The 20,238-nt window shown below is 45.3% G+C and overlaps 1 protein-coding gene across 3 annotated transcripts; it reads left to right on the top strand.

The window, feature by feature from the left end:
• The first annotated feature begins 1,464 nt into the window (after nt 1-1,464).
• LOC122539591 (RNA guanine-N7 methyltransferase-activating subunit-like protein) lies at nt 1,465-16,172 on the top strand. Of its 3 annotated transcripts, none has more exons than XM_043674594.2 (3): nt 1,465-1,560; nt 2,686-2,841; nt 13,533-16,172. In XM_043674594.2, the coding sequence occupies exons 2-3, from the start codon at nt 2,687-2,689 to the stop codon at nt 13,708-13,710; spliced, it is 333 nt and encodes a 110-aa protein (XP_043530529.2). In that variant the 5' UTR covers nt 1,465-1,560; nt 2,686; the 3' UTR covers nt 13,711-16,172. The 3 variants fall into 3 exon arrangements, with proteins under 3 accessions (XP_043530529.2, XP_087837546.1, XP_087837547.1); XM_087981420.1 differs by lacking the exon at nt 1,465-1,560 and adding an exon at nt 1,724-1,882; XM_087981421.1 differs by lacking the exon at nt 1,465-1,560 and adding an exon at nt 1,962-2,550.
• Nucleotides 16,173-20,238: the final 4,066 nt, after the last annotated feature.

The following is a 20,238-nucleotide window of genomic DNA, read 5'->3' on the forward strand; positions in this document are numbered from 1 at the left end:
GTAAATGTAGGGATATGGGTGGGATGCGCTTCGGCGGGTCGGTGTGGATTTGTTGGGCCGAAGGGCCTGTTTCCACATTGTAATGTAATCTAAAAAAAAGTTCATTAAATATGATTTCTCCTGTAGAAATCTGCATTGACTCTTCCTAACCAACCCATTTGTAATTCCTGATTCTATCATGACTAAGTGTTTCTAGAAATGTGGTAAAAACAATGACTGCAGATGCTGGAAACCAGATTCTGGATTAGTGGTGCTGGAAGAGCACAGCAATTCAGGCAGCATCCGACGAGCAGCAAAATCGACATTTTGCCCGAAACGTCGATTTTGCTGCTCGTCGGATGCTGCCAGTTTCTAGAAATGTCCCCATTTGCCAAGTTAAATTAATTGGTCTGTACAGTATTTGTTGGGATTATCCTTACAACCTTTCTTGAACAAAGTCATAATATTTGTAATTCTCCAGTCTTCTGGCAGTATTCGCAGTATGGAGAAGATTGAAATATTGTAGTAAGTGTCCCTGCAATTTCTGCCCTAATTTTCTTCAAATGCCTTGGCACATCTCATCTGGTCCCTGTGCCTTTTCAGCTTTTAAGTGCGAGCAATCCATCCAAGACTTCTTCCTTATTAATCAGGGACCCTTCCAGTGGTCGTTTTCTCCTCTATCACATTGCCTGGGCAACATCCTCCTGTTTTATAAAGAGAGATGCAAAGTATTCACCTGACTATCAACTATGCCCCTTCATCCATCTGTGAAGGCCTTTTTAGGTCTCTGATCAGCCTGACTCCTCCCTTAATGACCCACTTGAACCAGGAAACCCGGGTTCTAGTCGCTTTTGTTCCAGAGATATATAATACCATCTATGAACAGGTCATTTGAACTTTTTTTTAAAGAGAAGACTTTGGCATTCCTCTTATGTTAGCTGCTAGCCTTTTTAATAGTTTGTCTTTGCTTTTTAATCCTCCCAAAAAACTTAAGTATTTCTTTTGATTCTATTGTAATTGTATTTTCTGCCTTTAAACCTGTCATAAACATACTTTTTCTTTCTACAGTTAATTTTTAATCTCTTCTGTCATCCAGGGTGCTCTGGAATTGTTTGTCCCGCATTTTCCATTTGATGAATATACCTTGACTGTCCCTGGATTATTTGCATTTTTAAGATGGCCCAACATTTAGTTACTGTTTTTCCTGCAAACCTCTCATTCCAGTCAAACTAACTCAGATCCTGTTCTTGCTCCTTTAAAGTCAGCTCTTCAACTGACTTCGGAAACAGAAAAAATCATTCCTCAACTTAATCACGCCAGATTGTCCACGAAGCAGCCCTTCTTTTCTCCACTTTTCAGTAGTTTTACGTCCGGCAGAGAGATAAGTTAAATAAAATTAGAAAATCTGATCATTTTTTAAATGTTCAGTGCCTCCTCTCTGGGCCAACTGCTGCAGTCCTCAGGCAGGAGATGGGGCTTCACCCGGAACTATTGTCTGGGAGAGTTTGCTGGCGGACCACAAGTGCGGCGGGTCCGGGGAAGGATTTGAGGTTGCACCCAGCAGTGTGTTTGGAGGAGAAGGTGAGGGTTGGTCTCGGGGCCGGGGGCCGGGGGGGAAATATCGAGAATCCGCAAAACATAATGTGATCCCATCCGCGGTGTTCAGCAGCTACAGTCACCGGGGAAACACTGTACAACCTCCCCCTCCCGCCCCCCCCGACAGTGCGGCGCGCCCTCAGCACTGACAGTGCAGTGGAGTACTCTGCCAATTCTGAGCCTTGATCCCACACTGGATTATTTTGTCCAGAATTCGTATTCAGTTCTCTGGGGATGGAGTTAAATCCATGACTGTAATTCCAGAAGGGAGTTATCACCCATCAGATCACATCCGACGGGCACTTGAGTTAAGATCTGACCAGATTGAGTTGGACATGAAAATTCTTTCTGAACACAATGTCTTTGTCTCTCTCTTGAAACGTCAATGTGTTTTCATCTTTTTTACTCTCCCGGTTGATCCTTTGCTTATGCGTGTTGTTACCTCGAATCAGACATCAGATGTGATTCCAGTTTGAGAATGAAAAGTGCTAGGGAAACTTTGGTCTGGCTGCATTTGTTAAGATAGAAATGGATTTTGCGTTTATTGTCCAATATTACTGAATTCTTTGGAACTCAGAATTTCAATGAAGAATTACATCAATCATTAATTCAAAACTCTTGTCTACAGATGCTGCAAGACCTGTGGAGTTTCCCCAGTATTTTCTGCTCTTATTTCAGATCTCCAGCATTTGCAGTGCAAAGAGCAATACAGCACAGGAAGAGGCTCTTTGGCCTCCAAGCTTGTGCTGCCACATTTTGCCCTTCCATACTAAAACTGTCTTCACTTACAGGAACTATACCCCTCTATTCCCTTCCTATTCATGTATTCATCCAGCTGCTGCTTGAACACTGCTGTTGTGTCCACCACCACCTCCGGCTCACCAGTTTGGAAACCCTACCTCATCACCTTCAACCTATTATTGCTGGAACTAATTACCAGACTCCTAGCTGTTTGAGATATGATTGAAATTGAAAGTTAGTTTTCGGTGGTAGAGTATTGAGAGAATCTCTTTATCCATAACATTTTGAGTGTGGATGGTCTCATGTTAAAGTAAATGGAACCTGCTTCTGAAGTTCTCTTGCTCATTGTTCTCTTTTCTCATTTCCCAGAATGTCTAGTGAAGCAGAAGCTGTTCCTAACTATGAGGAAATGTTTGCTCATCGTTTCACTGCAGCTGACAAAGAGTATCAGGAGGTGTTGAAGTCACCAGCAGATCCACCGCCGATTGTAGAGGACTGGAAAATCCGGACTGGTAGTAATCGCAGGTAAAGAGCAACTGCAGACCATTGTCAAGACTTTACACCAACATACTGAGAATCTCTAAGTCTGAGTTATGTGGATTATTGATTTGCAAAGGAGTCTAGAGGTATGAGGTTTTGAGGATCCCAGCTGATTGTACAGGTTCATAGCTCCTTGAAAGTGGAGTCGCAGGCAGATAGGAAAGTGAAGAAGGCGTTTGGTATGCTTTCCTTTATTGGTCAGAAAATTGAGTACAGGAGTTGGGAGGTCATGTTGCGGCTGTACAGGACATTGGTTAAGGCCACTGTTGGAATATTGCGTGCAATTCTGGTCTCCTTCCTATCGGAAAGATGTTGTGAATCTTGAAAGGGTTCAGAAAAGATTTACAAGGATGTTGCCAGGGTTGGAGGATTTGAGCTATAGGGAGAGGCTGAACAGGCTGGGGCTATTTTTCCTGGAGCGTCGGAGGCTGAGGGATGACCTTATAGAGGTTTACAAAATTATGAGGGGCATGGATAGGATAAATAGGCAAAGTCTTTTCCCTGGGGTCGGGGAGTCCAGAACTAGAGGGCATAGGTTTAGGGTGAGAGGGGAAAGATATAAAAGAGACCTCAGAGGCAACTTTTTCACTCAGAGGGTGTTACGTGTATGGAATGAGCTGCCGGAGGAAGTGGTGGAGACTGGTACAATTACAACATTTTAAGAGGCATTTGGATGGTGTTTTAAAAAATTCTCAAGGTCAAGGACCAGGCTCGCAGGAAAGTAGTCTGACACAGAACAAACAGCCAAGAGGCGAGTCTGCTAGAATATAGTTTTATTCCCCGCAGTGTCCCCACCACCAGTCTCGTACTTACAACGGGTCTGGCTTATACTCACTCTACATGTTACCAAAACTGGGAGCCGTCAGTTCTCGTAGAGCGGTTGCCAACAACCCACGCTCGGCGGTTAAACGTAACCCCGGAGCAGACTCTACCGAACTGGAGACTTCTCCAGCTGATATACCCTTTTCCAGATATAAACATTCATGTGAACAGCAGAGCAAGGCTAAAAAACACATTCCATTCTGGTTACATACAGATAAGAAGATTCACACGGGAAGGTGTATAACAAGATTCACACGGGACTAAGCGACACCTTCCATTTTCGGTTAGATTCACACATGTATTGGGACACAATTTTAACCCTTTCACCACATTCCACTGCTTGGCCCAATACATGTGTTGCATAATGATTCACACATGTATTGGGACATAATTTTACACCACATTCCACTGCTTGACCCAATACATGTGTTACATTATGCCCATATGTATTCTTTCTAACAAGCGCCTACGTACACGCCAAATATACAAGCAAGTCAGGACATTACAGCATGTTAAAATCACCAGGACCGCTACCAGGATCGACAAGGGTGGGAACAGGAATGTCCCCGCAGTGGAGGACATACCACTCAATATGTCCCACCAATGATGAGCTGACTCCACGTCCACTACACGGGCAGCATGTACTACCTCCTGTCCATGTATAAAGGTAGACACCGTAACCTTGGTGACATTGGTTTGATGCTTTCGTAATATCTGCTTAAGCTCCTCGGATCGGTCCAATGCCCGCTTAAACCGATCCAGGGAAATGTTCCAGGGATTCCTCAGCACTTTCCACTGCACCTTGGTAAAGTGGCGAGCACTGCTATAAGTGGTCAACAAATAGGTGTGATTCTGCCAGTGCCACTGATAGACATTTGAGAGGCATCCCGAGAACGGTGCTGAGGGAAGCATAGGATGTGGATTATTGGTAGCCACACAGAGCGTGTGTGGCCCAATCTGCCACATCATGTCCCTTGGAGTCTCAACAGTCCATTCGCACAGGGCCGTTCCCTTAGTCAAGCAAGGGTCCCGATACCTGTCCATCAGTAGGCAAGTTTTCCCCTGATCAGTCTGTTCACAAGCGGACAGATCATAGGTAATATTGGTATCTGGGCTAAACCACTGTCCCCTTGTCTTCAGAAAATAATATCCAGAAGATGTAATCACTGGTAATACATAATATCGACAGACCGTAACAGTGTGGGTTACATTCATGGTAACAAAGTATCCGTTACACATAGTTGCGTTACACCATGTTCGCTCTGGATGGGTTATCATCCACAATTTCTCAGATACATTCCATAGTCCCCTCCACGCCTGTACATTGGGGGATGTTACCACACGCAAAAAGCGTTCTTTCTGTATTTGAGCATGCAACATTTGAATATGACAGGCAGTCCAATTTAACTGAGCCGTAATGTTCTCAAACAGTTCCTGAGTGGCGCCCCAGACATCCAGTTCCCATTGCAGAGATCGTATCATTATTTCAGCTGTCTCTCCTTGAGTCATCATTACGGATGGCATCCACCTTCCAATAGTATGTAGTCCTTGTGAGGTGGCCTGTCCCGTGTTAGATAATTTAGTACGGGTTACCTCAGAGTCAATGGCATTCGAGATACCCATAACAGTTCCTGCGCCTCCCAGCAGGGTGTCGTACCACGCTCGTCGCCGCCTCTTGGTATGACACTCGGGTATGAGGGGCAACTGTACCCGCCAATGAACATCAGTGTGCAGTACCGCCTGGGCCATCTGTTGACAAGTTGACATAATAGGGGCCAACTGTGTTCGATGCGACCGCACGCCCCCCGTGGCACCCCTCTTCGGTGCTGGCCCGCCCCGCGTGGGGTGTAATAACGCCTCAGACGGGGCGTTCGTCGAGGGCAGTACCATTATTAACCACATGAATCGATGACGATTCCGAATATCGGTGGCATTGCGCAGCCACAGATCTTCCCCCCGAGCTGTGACGCTCCAATGAGTCCCCGTTGTCCCGCATGTCTGGGTGCGTCGGTCCCACAAACACGTCTTGACTTGGGCATTTACCACCAGGGTGCAATTAGGCGGTATGAACGATATGTCATATTTTTCCCCATCCCGGCGCATGTAGCACTGTGCACACGTGTACAATTGACAGTCGCTGGTGAGAGTCAGAACAACGCACTGCTGACCGGGTTCACATGTAAAGTCGTCCTGCGTCCGTCGCTGGCTACTGGCCTCCCACCGCACCTCATGGCGGGCGACCGGTACCAGCGTCCAGGCCGTGATACCGATGCCCTGGAGTGGCCATCCGATCGCGAACATCGCCAATAGGAGTCGCAATCCCCATGACCACCCCATGTTCAAGGCGGAGGGTCAGCCTGCGGGTGCATAGCAATTATAACATTATTTAGGTCTCACGTAAGTAGCACTGGTTCGCCGGGACGTTTGCCCAGGTCGGGTCTCCGGGGTACATAATGGTGACCAGACTGTCCTTCCCCTGTGCTATGATTTCGGCCGGCCTGGGGGGGCCGGTCGTCTGGCGCACCCATACCTTGGCCCCCTTAGTGTCAGTAGACCCAAATCCCCCCGTCCCACGCTCAGTAACCGTAACGGGAGCTCCCATCTCTTCCACCGTTGTAAGGTTACATGGCTTAATGACCAATTGCGCTATTCTGTCCCCCTTCTGTATCACGTAAGGTTCAGCGGTGATGTTGACCAGGATCACCCCCAACTCCCCTTGGTAGTCTGCGTCAATTACGCCTGCCATCACATCAATCCCCTTTAGTGACAGTCCCGACCGCGGGAGGATATGCCCATAGGTTCCAGGGGGACAAATCAACCCTAACCCGGTCTTAATCACCGTAGGTTTCTGTTGGATCAAAGTCTGGGCAGTTAGTGCTCGTAGGTCCAGTCCAGCCGAAGCCGGCGTGGCCCTTACGGGAATATCAGCTTCCTCAGCGAACTTCCACATTTTAATAGGCTGAGTCTTTGGGGTATCACATACTTGTATCATCCTATTCAAGGGTGTTACCCCATTTCCTAATGGGCGGTTATTAATTTGTTTCACCACCCGAATTAGTTGCTTCCTCCAACCCGTTAAGTCATTGCAACCTCCTGCTTTTCGTAGTGAGGACTTCAGAAGCCCATTCATTCGTTCTATAAGTCCCGCAGCTTGTGGGTGATAGGGTACATGATAAACCCATTCCACGTGGTTATCGTGACACCACTGCTTTACCGCCCTTCCTGTGAAATGGGAGCCATTGTCACTCTGGACCTGTATGGGCAATCCATAAAATTGTTCAATCAAATCTAAACATCGCAAGGTAGCCTGTTGATTGTTGTGACGACAGGGATGGGCTACCAAAACCCCAGACATAGTGTCCACAGCTGTACATATGTGGTTACATCCTTGTGAGGAGGGTAAGGGACCCACAAAGTCCATTTGCCAGCTCTGTCCCGGACCATCCCCCCGATGGATATGTCCCATCATGTGTTGGGGCACTCCCTGCCGCTGATGTTGACACTGCTCACACTGGTTTACTGCAGTCTTAACATCATCTACCATAAGATCTATTCCTCGGTCTCGAGCCCAGTGCAAGGTTCCTTGCACTCCCCAGTGCCCAGCCTTAAGGTGTGCCCATCTAGCTAGGTCCACTGAGGTGCCCCTTTGCACCATCATGGTTCGGACGATACCATCCACATATCGGTTATGTAGAGCTTCCACATCATTTCGAGAGGTATGGGCATCTACGTGGGTGATGTATATGACCAGGTATTGAGCTTTCTCCCATATATCCTCCCATAACTGTTTACCCCACACTTCCCTATTCTGGATCATCCACTGATTGGCCTGCCAAGTTGGCATCCATTGTGTCATGCCGTTAACCACTGACCACGAGTCAGAGAACAAACAAACTCCCATGACCCCTGCTTGCATGACTACCATATGCACTGCCTTTAATTCTGCCCACTGACTACTTTTTCCCTCCCCTAATTCTTCTAGGGTAGTGCCTTGTTTTGGGTTAAAGGCGGCAGCTTTCCATCTACGCTGTCCCGCTTTCCATTGGGCTGACCCATCTACGAACCAAGCCGTGGCTTGTTCATCCGGGGTCAGTTCATCATACCGTTTTCCCATCTTAACGGGTGATTCCTTGTATTCAATCACCTCAAACCGCTTTTCCCCTTCCTCAGGGGCCTCCGCCACTTGCTCATGTAGGACTGACACTCCTTTCTGTCCAGTCCGCACTCTCTCCGACACATACCATTTCCATTTAATGATGCTGCTCTCTTGGGCAGTTCCTATTCGGTGGGTAGTGGGGTCACTAAGTACCCACGGAAGAATAGGGATAGCTGTTCTCATGATCACTTCATGTCCAATGGTCAGGGCTTCGGTTTCCACCAAGCCCCAGTAGCATGCTAATAACTGTTTCTCAAAGGGGGTATACCGTTCCCCTGCCGGGGGTAATTTTCGGGACCAAAATCCCAGTGGCTTACGGGTCCTTTCCTGTTTTTGCCATAAGCTCCAATTGGCATAATCCCCCTGTGCTGAGACTTGCAGTTCTACAGGTCCTGACTGTATCTTTCCCAAGGATACAGCTTGCTGTATCGCTTGCTTGGCCATTTCAAATGCAGTTTGATGGACCTCCGTCCATTCGAACGCTGCCTTTTTCCTCGTAACTCGATACAAAGGTTTTAAAATTTGTCCTAAATGGGGAATATGCTGTCTCCAGAATCCGAATAACCCAATAAATTGCTGCACGTCCTTCTGGGTGTGAGGGACGGCAAAGACCTGAATCTTATTTTTAGCTTTCGCAGTGATTTCCCTTTCCCCCTTGTTCCACACGATTCCTAAGAATTTTACCGTTTGTGAGGGACCCTGGATTTTGGCTGGGTTGATCTCCCACCCATATCCTCGCATATGTTGAACCAGTTGGTCCAGCAATTCCTGAACCTGCTTCTGACTTGTCCCCTGTATCATCATATCGTCAATATAGTGCGAGATCATCACTTCGTCAGGCACTTTAAAGGCAGCCAAGTGTTCTGCAACTATCCGGTGGCAGATAGTAGGGCTATGCAGATATCCTTGGGGCAGTCGTGTGAACGTGAATTGTCTACCCTCCCAAGTGAATGCGAACTGTTCCTGCCTATCTTCGGGAATAGGAATTGTGAAGAAGGCATTAGCCAAATCAATTACTCCGTACCACACCCCTGGATGATGTTGGATTCGTCCTATAATAGTGACGGCATCCGGGACCGCTGCCGTCAAGGCCGGAGTGTGACGGTTTAGTTGCCGATAATCTACCGTCATCCGCCATGACCCATCGGCTTTATGTACGGGCCATAAGGGGTTATTCCACGCCGTGGTGCATGTCCTAAGCACTCCCGCTTCCAAATAATCCTTAATTGTGGCGGATATTTCTTTATGTCCGCCGGGAATCCTATACTGTCTAAGACTTATTACGCGATCGGCGATCGGGATGGGGAAGGGGTCCATCTTAACCTTTCCCACTAACACCGTCCTACAGCGCAAAGCCATTTTCGTGATTCCAAATTCAAACTTCCCCTGTTGGAGGTGAAGTGTTAAACCGGCCAGAATGTCCATTCCCAGGATCCATTCTCTAACCGGTGTAATGATAATTGAATAAGTTTTAATGGGCATTGTACCTATCTTTAGGGGCAATTGTACTGTTCTTCCTTCAATCAGATTACCTCCCAGCCCAACCAGCGTGACTGGGGTTCCTTTAAACTTATGGGGCGTCCCATAGATTAAGGTGGCCTCCGCCCCTGTGTCCACTAGAGCCATAACGGTTTGGACGGATTTGCGCCAATAGATAGTCAATGATACATGAGGTCGAATGTCGTCTGCTGACCATTGGCTCGTTCGTGGGCAAACCCTTGGGGCTTGGCCCGATTCCTATTGTTCCTCCCATTCATCTTCCCTAGACAGCACTGGGTAAAGACGTTTGCCTCGCCCTTCTTTGTTCTTGCCTTTCTTACTAGGTTTCCGGCCACGCCTATCCACTTTATAACACTCTCGGAGGGGAGGCCGTACCTCCTCCTCCTCCTCGTCCTCCGAGGATTCCCACCGCTGGGAAGTGGAAGTTCTACCCCTTCGAGGCTCATTAACAACCGGACCCCGTGTCTGACATTTTTGTGTTAGTAATTCCACTAGGTCTTCCATAGTGGGTCGGGACTCCGTCTCTACCCGGGACACCTTCAGTCCCTTTCGTCTGCATAAGTCTTTTAATTCCGGTGTAGGTAGGCCATCAATCTCCGATGCTGGGACCTGCGCCCGTATCAAAGCTTGCCACAAAGCACGCCGTGAGGGGCCTTGGTTACTTCCTTGATTAGGGTTTACTTTTCCCCCTGCTCGAGCCTCAGGGCGACGCCCCTCCGTGCCCCCCTGAGAAGCACGGGTTGTGGGTCCCCAATCCCCCAAACCACCCATCTCCCTCATCATACTACGGGCATCTCCTAGGGTTTCTCCCCGTCCACTCAACATTATGGTTAATAACAGTGGTTTATAATGGGGGGGGGCAGTCTTCACTAGATGGTCTCTAGTCTGTCTACTAACATTTGTGTTATCTACCTCGTCCAGCACTCCCAGCAACAGGGCATCCCGCACACACAAACGGGTTAGCCTCTGAACCCCTTCCTTAATCGTTGTCCAAGTTCCTTCCAAGGGGGGCCAATCGGACGGGAAGGGATACTGTTCGGCCACTGCCCTGGCATACATCCCAAATAGGGTCCCCATACTGCGATCTATTACCATATCCTTGGCTTGGTTGCGGTACCCCAGGTCTATGGCAGCATCCTTTGCTAATCCACCAAACTTGGGAGCATCCTGATAGTCTACCTGCACTTGTTGCCCCCCTTCCTCGAGGAGCCGAATTAGCCATAGCTCTAACGGCTCCCCAGGATTACGTCGGGTTTTCTGGGTGATAAACAGCACCTCATCGGTAGTGAAGTCTTCCGTTAATTCAGAGAATTCTGCGGGAGGCTGAGCCCGCGGTAATTCATGCATAATTGCCTCCCCTTGTTCATTCCGTATAGGGTTTCCTTTCTCATCTAACATTACCTCCCGTTGCACTGGGAGACGTCTCTGAACCTGCTTTCTCCTAACCACTGGTTTAGCTTGGAGTACGGGTGGGTCCTCTTCGTACTGATCATCTAAATCTCCCCAAATGTTCCGATCCCAATGATCGATATCCCACCGATCCCCGTTATTTAACTGGGCTACAAACGCCCGTACTTGTACCGGGTCCAGAGTTCGAGGGACCTTCCTTTTCTCTTTCCGTTTCTTAGCAGACAAATACATAATAGTTCGTCCTGCTAGTTCAGTTAATGCTGTCAATTCAGCTTTTAACTTCATAATTTCCTGCCTCAACATAGAGGCATCTCCCGAACTGAGTCCCTGCTCATGTTTCAGGAGGGCTAATTCTGCTTCAGCTTTTTGGCGCTTGTCTGACTGTTGTCTACAAGCCGCCGCACAGGCCCACATCCTCCGCTGTACCCCAGGCAATGGGTTCTTCGGCAGGACTGGGATCCTCTCAAGGGTGGACAGCAGCGACCCTGGGGTTCCTACGCCCTCGGCCTCCCAGTCCTCCGGTCGCCCCCCACCATTTCTCAAACAAACTGCCACGCCATGCCACGGCCCATGCCATCCCGGGACGGTCAGGACCTCCACAGTTTGTTCCTCTGGTTTCTTAGCCTTTTTCCAAAACATTGTTCTGTATCAAAATCTTTCCTCAATTGCGATTGATCCTGCCGGCTACGCCAAAATGTTTTAAAAAATTCTCAAGGTCAAGGACCAGGCTCGCAGGAAAGTAGTCTGACACAGAACAAACAGCCAAGAGGCGAGTCTGCTAGAATATAGTTTTATTCCCCGCAGTGTCCCCACCACCAGTCTCGTACTTACAACGGGTCTGGCTTATACTCACTCTACATGTTACCAAAACTGGGAGCCGTCAGTTCTCGTAGAGCGGTTGCCAACAACCCACGCTCGGCGGTTAAACGTAACCCCGGAGCAGACTCTACCGAACTGGAGACTTCTCCAGCTGATATACCCTTTTCCCAGATATAAACATTCATGTGAACAGCAGAGCAAGGCTAAAAAACACATTCCATTCTGGTTACATACAGATAAGAAGATTCACACGGGAAGGTGTATAACAAGATTCACACGGGACTAAGCGACACCTTCCATTTTCGGTTAGATTCACACATGTATTGGGACACAATTTTAACCCTTTCACCACATTCCACTGCTTGGCCCAATACATGTGTTGCATAATGATTCACACATGTATTGGGACATAATTTTACACCACAGATGGGTATATGAATAGGAAGGGTTTGGAGGGATATGGGCTGGGTGCTGGCAAGTGGGACTAGATTGGGTTGGGATATCTGGTCGGCATGGACAGGTTGGACCGAAGGGTCTGTTTCCATGCTGTACATCTCTATGACTCTAAAGCAGGTCCCAGTCAGTAATCTGGTTTAATAGACATTTTTGTTTTGGTTTCAAGTAGGTGGTCTTTCAGTAAACACAAATATGCAATGCGACAGATTGGGTATTTAATTTTATGAATGTTGGAACAGGCTTGACAGGCCAAATGGCTATTCTTGCTAGTAATTATTTTGTTTCATTATACTGTTGAGTATGTGGGAAATAGTTAGGGAATTAGAAACCATTATTTCAGAGGAAGATACATATTTAACAGCACCAGCAGAATCTCATCAGACTGGATAGGAATGGGAATTAAGCATCACCATATTATTTTATGAAAGGTACAGAATAGGTAAAATGAACTTGAGATAATATTGGTGAAGGAGGAAATACCTGCTGAATTCAGGGACTGGATTTTAGAGAAGGCTCAGACAGTAATTAAAGCTTGAAATTAACAAGAGGGGTTATTCAGAAATGTGTGCAGGACTCTGCTTGTAAGTTTGCTCACTGAGCTGAAAGGTTTGTTTTCAGATGTTTTGTCACCATACTAGGTAACATCATCAGTGAGCCTCCGGTAAAGTGCTGGTGTTCTGTACGGCTTTCTATTTGTGTGTCTTGGTCTGTTAAGGTGAGTGATATCATTTCCGGTTCTTTTTCTTAGATGGTAAATAGGATCCAAATCAATATGTTTAGTGAAGGAGCTCTGGTTTGAATGCCAGGCCTCTAGGAATTCCTTGAGGAGAAAGTGAGGACTGCAGATGTTGGAGATCAGAGCTGAAAATGTGTTGCTGGAAAAGCGCAGCAGGTCAGGCAGCATCCAAGGAACAGGAGAATCGACGTTTCGGGCATAAGCCTGAAGGGCTTATGCCCGAAACGTTGATTCTCCTGTTCCTTGGATGCTGCCTGACCTGCTGCGCTTTTCCAGCAACACATTTTCAGCTCTAGGAATTCCTGTGCATGTCTCTGTTCAGCCTGTCCTAGGTTGGATGTGTTGTCCCAGTCGAGAAAGCGAGACAGAACACCAGCGCTTCACCGGAGGCTCACTGATCATGTTACCTAGCATGGTGAAGAAACGTCTGAAAACAAACCTTCCAGCTCAGCGAGCAAACTTACAAACTGAACCTCAACCTGAGCTACAAATCTTCTCAAAAATCACAAATATCTGCAGGACTCTCCATTCTCAATATGGTCATGTATGTCTCAGAGAGGAATCTGGTTACAAGCAAGGAGATATCTTGGGTGATATTGAATTGGAACAATCACTTTGGGAGTAGTGATTGTCATATGTAAGACTTGGAAAAATTAATACAAGTGTGGCATTTGCAAATTTTCTTCCTTTGCAGTCCAACATGAAATAATTAAATCATTCCGCAGTGGGTAAAGTCAGATTCAACATCAGTCTGAGACTTTTTGTTTTGATTTTTAGGTCACGAGATTTTCAACCATACAGAAGACAGGATGACAATCGCAACTGGTCCACTAACCGTCAGTGGCATGGGAGAGTCCATGGGTACAGTCACTCTCCAGTTCACCACCAAAGGCCATATGAATCTTATAGTCAAGGCTCTAATTCACACTGGCAATCCAACCACCATCGCTACTGAGTCCAAGCTACAAATCCAGTCACCCTGCTGTGTATAGCACCACACTAACTGACAGCAGCTAGGGAAACAGATTCTAATTTTAGAGAGGTGTCTTGTTTTCATATTTCTTGCTATTGGTTGCATTGGTAGTTTGGAGGGTTGTGGAGGTAGGTAATTGAGCATGTAAATCTCACCCAGAACTGCCTAGACATGCTTTTGTGATTCATGGAATAATGTTGAAATGTTGCCCAGCCTGAGGAGAAAAACTGCAGGTTAGGTAACAGGGTGTTTCTCTGACCATGACTAGAGAATGGTGTAGGGACAAACGTGGGCAAAGAGAATGAGTATCTACAAGAATTAATTTTAACATCCATTTTATTTTCTCTTGATCTATTTAACTTGTTAGTGTTTAGGAACTGACTCAGCAGTTTTGAAATAACAGAATTTTCCTTGGGCAAGATTCTGTGACGAAACAAGATTGGGTATCCTCCCTCAGTCAGTTTTCGCTCATTCAGTTACCTCACCACTGAGACTAGTGGTTACCCCAAAAAAAGATATCAGCTCCTTTGTACTTCACAGAGCTGTTCAGCCAGTGATATGGCACTGTGAGGAGAAACAGAGAGAATTGAATCGAAGCAAGAATTAACTGTGTCTAGTTTGTATATAATTGTAATTGTAATTAGAGACTGAATGAAGTGAAAGGAAAATGCCTGACAGTTTAAAAATGTAAACCCCTCTTCAAATCAACATTGACCTCAGTTACTTGTATTGAAAATTTAGTTGCTGTGTTTGGTTTTTGACAGAAATGTTTGGACTGTTTGGAACTCTGGGTAATTTCTAGATACATAGTCATTAAAATTACAGAAGTTTTCAGTGAAAGCAATTTGTACCATGAGCCTGTGCACATTTTCTGAAACCTCCATGGAGGGAAGGCATGATGATGTATATATGTGAAGCCTTGTTCTCTCATACATCATCCCCTTCAAACACTGGCTTCTAGTTTGTTCCCTGCAACTACAATTTTCTTACTTTCACATGATTAGTGTATAGCTGATTTTAGGAGTTTCTTTGTGTTGTAGACAATGTAATGTTAATATGTTTGAAACACATAGCGAAATGTATTTGTAATACTGACCTTGGCAGGCTGTGATTGGTACGAGTGGGTCAGTGACTGTGAAAACACAGAATAATGACTCACTGAGATTGACTTGTCAGGAGATTTTAAAGATCTTGATGAGATGCACTCCAAATAATGAGGCAATACTTTGCCTCCCACCTAAATGTGAGCAGAGGGCTGATACATAGCACATGTTAACCAATTCTTTCACTACCTAATGGACAGTCAAACAGCAACCCTGGCACTCATGCAGTTCAACATCTCATTTTGTGACCTGGCCAATTTCTTTGAAGTTGGTGTTTGAATTCAGTATCCTTTCTAGTTGGTTTTACTGACCACTTTGCATTTTACTCAAAGCAGTTTGTGATTGAAGGCAGATATTATAGCTCTTTGCGGTGGACTGACAAACTTTCTTTTTAAGTGTAATTTTGAAATTATTTGTAAGGCAGGAGTATGTTTTTCATTTGCTTTCCATTGTCACTGAGAAAGCTGTTCTAGTTGAGTGAATTGGCATTGTTTGGCAGGCTACAGGAGGTTCAAAGGACAGCAGTTGCTCACTGCTAATAATCGTAATCTTTAAATAGTTGTTAATCAACCTCACTTTGTTTGTTGCTAAGGTTACTGGACTATCCCATTGGGCTGTGACACTGATACTCTTTAAGATAACAATTCAGACAATTTGACCAAGCAAAATCACAGTGAGACATTAGTTCTGCAAATCATCTGTATTTCCAGGCATGACCATGATGAGGTGTGTAGAGCTTGTTGATTTTCCCCAACAATTGTGAAACAACCACATCCATGACTGAAATAAAACAGAGAATCACAAATGCTGAATATCTGAAACAAGAACAGAAATTGCTGGCAAAACTCAGTCTGGCAGTATCTGTGGAGAGAAGAATAGTTAACATTTTGAGTTCAGTGACTCTTCATCAGCATAGGCTGGGGCCTACCCTGGGCTTGTGTTGGTTAGTACCTCACTCCACATTGACCCTCCAAGACCTGACAGAGACACTGGAAGACTAGTTTACACTGAATAATCCCTGTTAATTGTTTCCAGGTTATCATATGTATTTTTGTACTCCTGTATGTTTCAAGTATGATGAAAAATATAAATAAACAGATCCTGAGTCTACATAAAAAACCTAATTCTACTTAATTTATAAGGTTTTACAAGTTCAGAATCAGTCAAGTATTGATATCAAATCTGGATCCAGGAGAACATGAATGTCAGATAGTAAACAATGCAAAGATTAGAAGCTGTGAGATCAGCAGTAACTATTGCTGGGATGGCATCAATCTCTGTTTTAAGACCCTGAAACTGCTAAATGTTGGTGTTCAGAGTGCTTGGTGTGTTTTGTTAGAATTCTTTTTATATGACATGGCCATTGCTGCATTTATTGTCCAGAGGGAGGTTAAGAGTCAACCACATTATTGTGGACCTATAGTCTCATGAACTACTAAAGAAGGAAACATAACACACAAATATAGATAAGTCACCTTAAATAGATGGAGTAATCAACAAATAACAGCTTCACAAAGTAATTCCCGTGAAAACAAGCAGGGTGGGATCTCCACTTCTTTCGGGATCTTGGCGTATGTACTAACTCCCTATAACCTCATTTCCCCTATGACAAGTTAGGTTACCCACTTTCTCAGATGTCTCTGAAGACGTCAGACTCCAACACGGGGCTTTCCCTACCAGGGTGGTCTTCCATACATCTTCCTGACATTTGTCTTTGGTACTGTTGGAGACTTTAAGAACAGTGCGGAGTTGGCCCCTGGTTAGTGACCAAACGGGGGAAGCAACTAACATTGAGCCGGTTGAAAGAGGTAGGGGATAACATGCTACCTTTCCCGTCCCATGAATTTTAAGATGGGTGCACCAGAATAAATTATCCCCCAGACCCATAACAGAAGATGTTAGAAAAGATACAAGGAGCAAGACAAACATGGTTAAAGTTAGTCCTTGGTGGTTGTAGCTCTTCTAGTTGTCTGTGGTAGTAGGACCGTACCCACTGCTCTCTTGCAATCTGATAGATGAATCCACTTGGACAGCCCTTCGACTTTCACAGCAGTGGGAGAAGTGAGCAGAACTTGGAATAGTCTTTTGCGCCATGGCTCTAACTTCTTCCGTCCCCAGTTCCATATTAGGACCAGGTCTCCTGGGGCGAGGGCAGGCACTTCCTCCAAACCGTAGTTACCCTTTTGGGCTCTCGAACCTGGGAATGTGGAGCTAAAAGAGATTTGTTAGAGATTGAGCATATGTTATCAGTTTCTCATTCATTGCATGTAGATCAAAAGTGATCTCTGGGTTCCGTCTGGCTTCCCACGGAGTCCTTAGAGGCCTGCCATATATCAATTCCGCTGGATTCAGTTTAGTTGTGGAGTGACCCTCATTTCAAAAAGGGCTAGGAGTAAGACCTTTAATGAGTTTAGACATCGATCGGGTAGCGCTGTCAGGTTTCATTTCTGGTTTTAGTTCCTTTTATAGAATCATAGAGTCATAGAGATTCTAGATGTAGATTTGCTTGCTGAGCTGTAAGGTTAATTTCCAGATGTTTCGCCACCCTACTAGGTAACATCTTCAGTGGGCCTCCGGGCGAAGCACTGTTCGTGATTCTTGCTTTCTATTTATATGTTTGGGTTTCTTTGGGTTGGTGATGTCATTTTCTGTGGTGATGTCATTTCCTGTTCTTTTTCTCAGAGGGTGGTAGATGGGGTCTAACTCGATGTGTTTGTTGATAGGGTCTAAGGGGCCACCAAAACTTTTTCCTACCTTAAATCATCCTTCCTTCACCCCGTTTTCTCATGGATCCTGGTGGGGAACCAGATCAGCCTCGAGCGAGGGACCACAGTGTTCCCAGGAGTCGTTTACCGGATCCCAAAAACAAAGGAATCGGCTGTGCACTCTTTACTCCTGTTGAGTCCTGGGTTCACCACGATCGTTTGCACTTCGAGGAGCAGTTCCTGCACGAGATCCTGGACGAGCCCCCAAGATGTTAAAGGTCGCTTGGCCTTCCTACTAAATATGAGAGAACAAGAAAAATGAAAGTATTAGAGATCCTTTATTGATTGCTTCTCACCATGTGGCGGGGGAGCCCAGCAATCCCAAGTGTGTGCTTATACACTAGGCAGTGCTGCAAGCGTTCTCCTGTGTGATTAAACAAGCAAAGGCTTTTTATATCTCTTTTTAAAAAGAAGCGTTTCCTGCAGTTTCGTGTGCAACTGCCTCCAATTCAGTTGTTGCTGGGACATATTGGGACAAGCCTTTGGTCACATGCTGTTCACTTTGTTTTCTTTGTTTACACTTGGCTGTATCCAAGCTAACCACACCCTGTCCGACGCCATTTTGTTTACCATTTCAGTTTCAAGCAAGCTAAAATGTATCCTAAAATGTATCCTAAAGATACAGGGTAGGCCATTTAGGACTTAGAGAAATTTCTTCAGCCAGGAAGTGAGCCTGTGGAATTCTCTGCCCCAAAATATGGTTAGGGCGCAAAACATTGACTATTTTCAAGAAGCAGTCAGATATAGTTCTAAGGGCTAAAGGGATCAAAGGGTAAGGGGAGAAAGTGGAACAGAGTATGGCATTACATTGTCAGCCATGATTATATTGGATGGGGAAGCAGACTCAAAGGGCCAAATAGCCTCCTGCTCATGTTTCTATGATTCAGTCAAGAGCTATTAGATCTACTGAAATGAAGTTTTGAGAATTGGAGGAACTCAATGTTAAAGTTATGAAATGTAAGAAAAACACAAGAAAAAACATAATTCTACAGATGCTCCATATCTGAAAAAAAGCACAACATACAAGAAGCAGGTAATATAATGTAAACAATGCCTAAGTGATGAGAGTTGTGCAGTCTGAGTCCAAATCTGCATGAACACCATTCCATAAGACAAGGTTTTCCCAGTATGTTTAGAAAGCTGACAATCTATGAGATTAATATGGAAAACATAGGTAGTGAATAGTGTTGAGCCTTTCCTGTGTATTGTAACTTGCTGACCAAATGGGGAGTGTCCAGCCAACCCTGACCCAAGTCTTTTAGGTCAGGAGGAGGATTTGGAGAGTTGGGTTGAGCCAGCTGCTGCTCTGACCTGTTCTAGTTGCCATGGGGTTAATATGGTTGTTCCTCTTCTGGTCAATGGTGCTTTTTCAAAATGCGGACTGGTTCACTTGGGCAGCGCGGTTGGGGGAGAGGGGGGGTTGTTTGCTGCTTGAAGTCACTGGTGCCACTAAGCATTGGGGAAGATGGCTGTGCCTCCTTGATTACATGGTCACTGCCTAGCATTGATATGCAAGTGTTATATCTTCAATGACTATTTCGATAAAGAGAACATAAATACTGTGTTGAAAGTTGAAAATGTTAAGCAGTCATTTGATAGAGTGTTGAAAATCAGAAAGTTTTTTGATCCATTAACTAAGAATCTTTTCAGAGACAGGAGGGTCAGTAACAGAGTACACAGATTTAAGATAATTGGTAATTGAACCAGAGTGGGAATGGGAGAAAATTAAGAAACATGTTGCTCTGATGGGAAATGAAAATCTGAAATGGTGGAAGCAGAGAGAAACCAAATAAACACTTGGAGGAGAAATTCACAGGGCTCCTGGAAAATTAACTGGATAGCCCTTTCCGTGAGCCAGCGTTAGCATGATGGGCTGAATAATCTTTCTGTGCTGTGCTTATTTTGCAGAAATAATGTTTGGATATTAAGCCACAACAGGATTGATTCAACCTGCAATTTGCTGTGTTTTGTAGTCTTTGGCTTTGGCTCAGGTATCTGACAATGCTGGGAGCTTACAAACATATGAATTAGCAGCAGCAATAGGCCATTCAGCCCATCAAACCTGCTCCACCATTCAACAAAATGGCTGATCTGAACCTCCAGTCTATCATTCTCATCTATACCTGACAACCTTTCACCCTCTCACTTAGCAAGAATGTAGCTAACTCTACGTTAAAAATATTCAAGGATTCTGCTTCCACCACCTTTCCAGGAAGTGTTCCAAGGACTCTCAATCCTCTGATTGAAAAATTCACATCATCTGTTTTAAATAACTACTGATTATTACACAGTGACCTGTCATTCTACTTTCTCCCGTAAGAACTTCCAAGATCTTGATGGTTTCAATCAAGTCACCTTTCACTCTTTTAAACTTGAGCAGAATCAGATATTCTCTAATAAACCTGTTCAGAGATACTGTTACATACCTCTGGAGCAGGTGAGACTTGAGTCCAAGCCTCTTGACTCAGAGGCAGGGACACTACCACTACATCATAAAAGCCTAGTATTAGAATACAAGCCTCATCTCTCCAATCCTTCAAAGACAACCTGTCCACTGTTATCTCGTAAAGCTTTTTTGAGCTGCAGAAAACTGGTGACCAATAATGTGCACAATAATGTGCGTAATACCTTCAAAGTGCCCT

The sequence above is a fragment of the Chiloscyllium plagiosum genome, unplaced genomic scaffold, assembly GCF_037043375.1.
Source record: "Chiloscyllium plagiosum isolate Xiang-an unplaced genomic scaffold, Cpla_swu_hap1 HiC_scaffold_39, whole genome shotgun sequence".
NCBI classification, from domain to species: Eukaryota; Metazoa; Chordata; class Chondrichthyes; order Orectolobiformes; family Hemiscylliidae; genus Chiloscyllium; species Chiloscyllium plagiosum.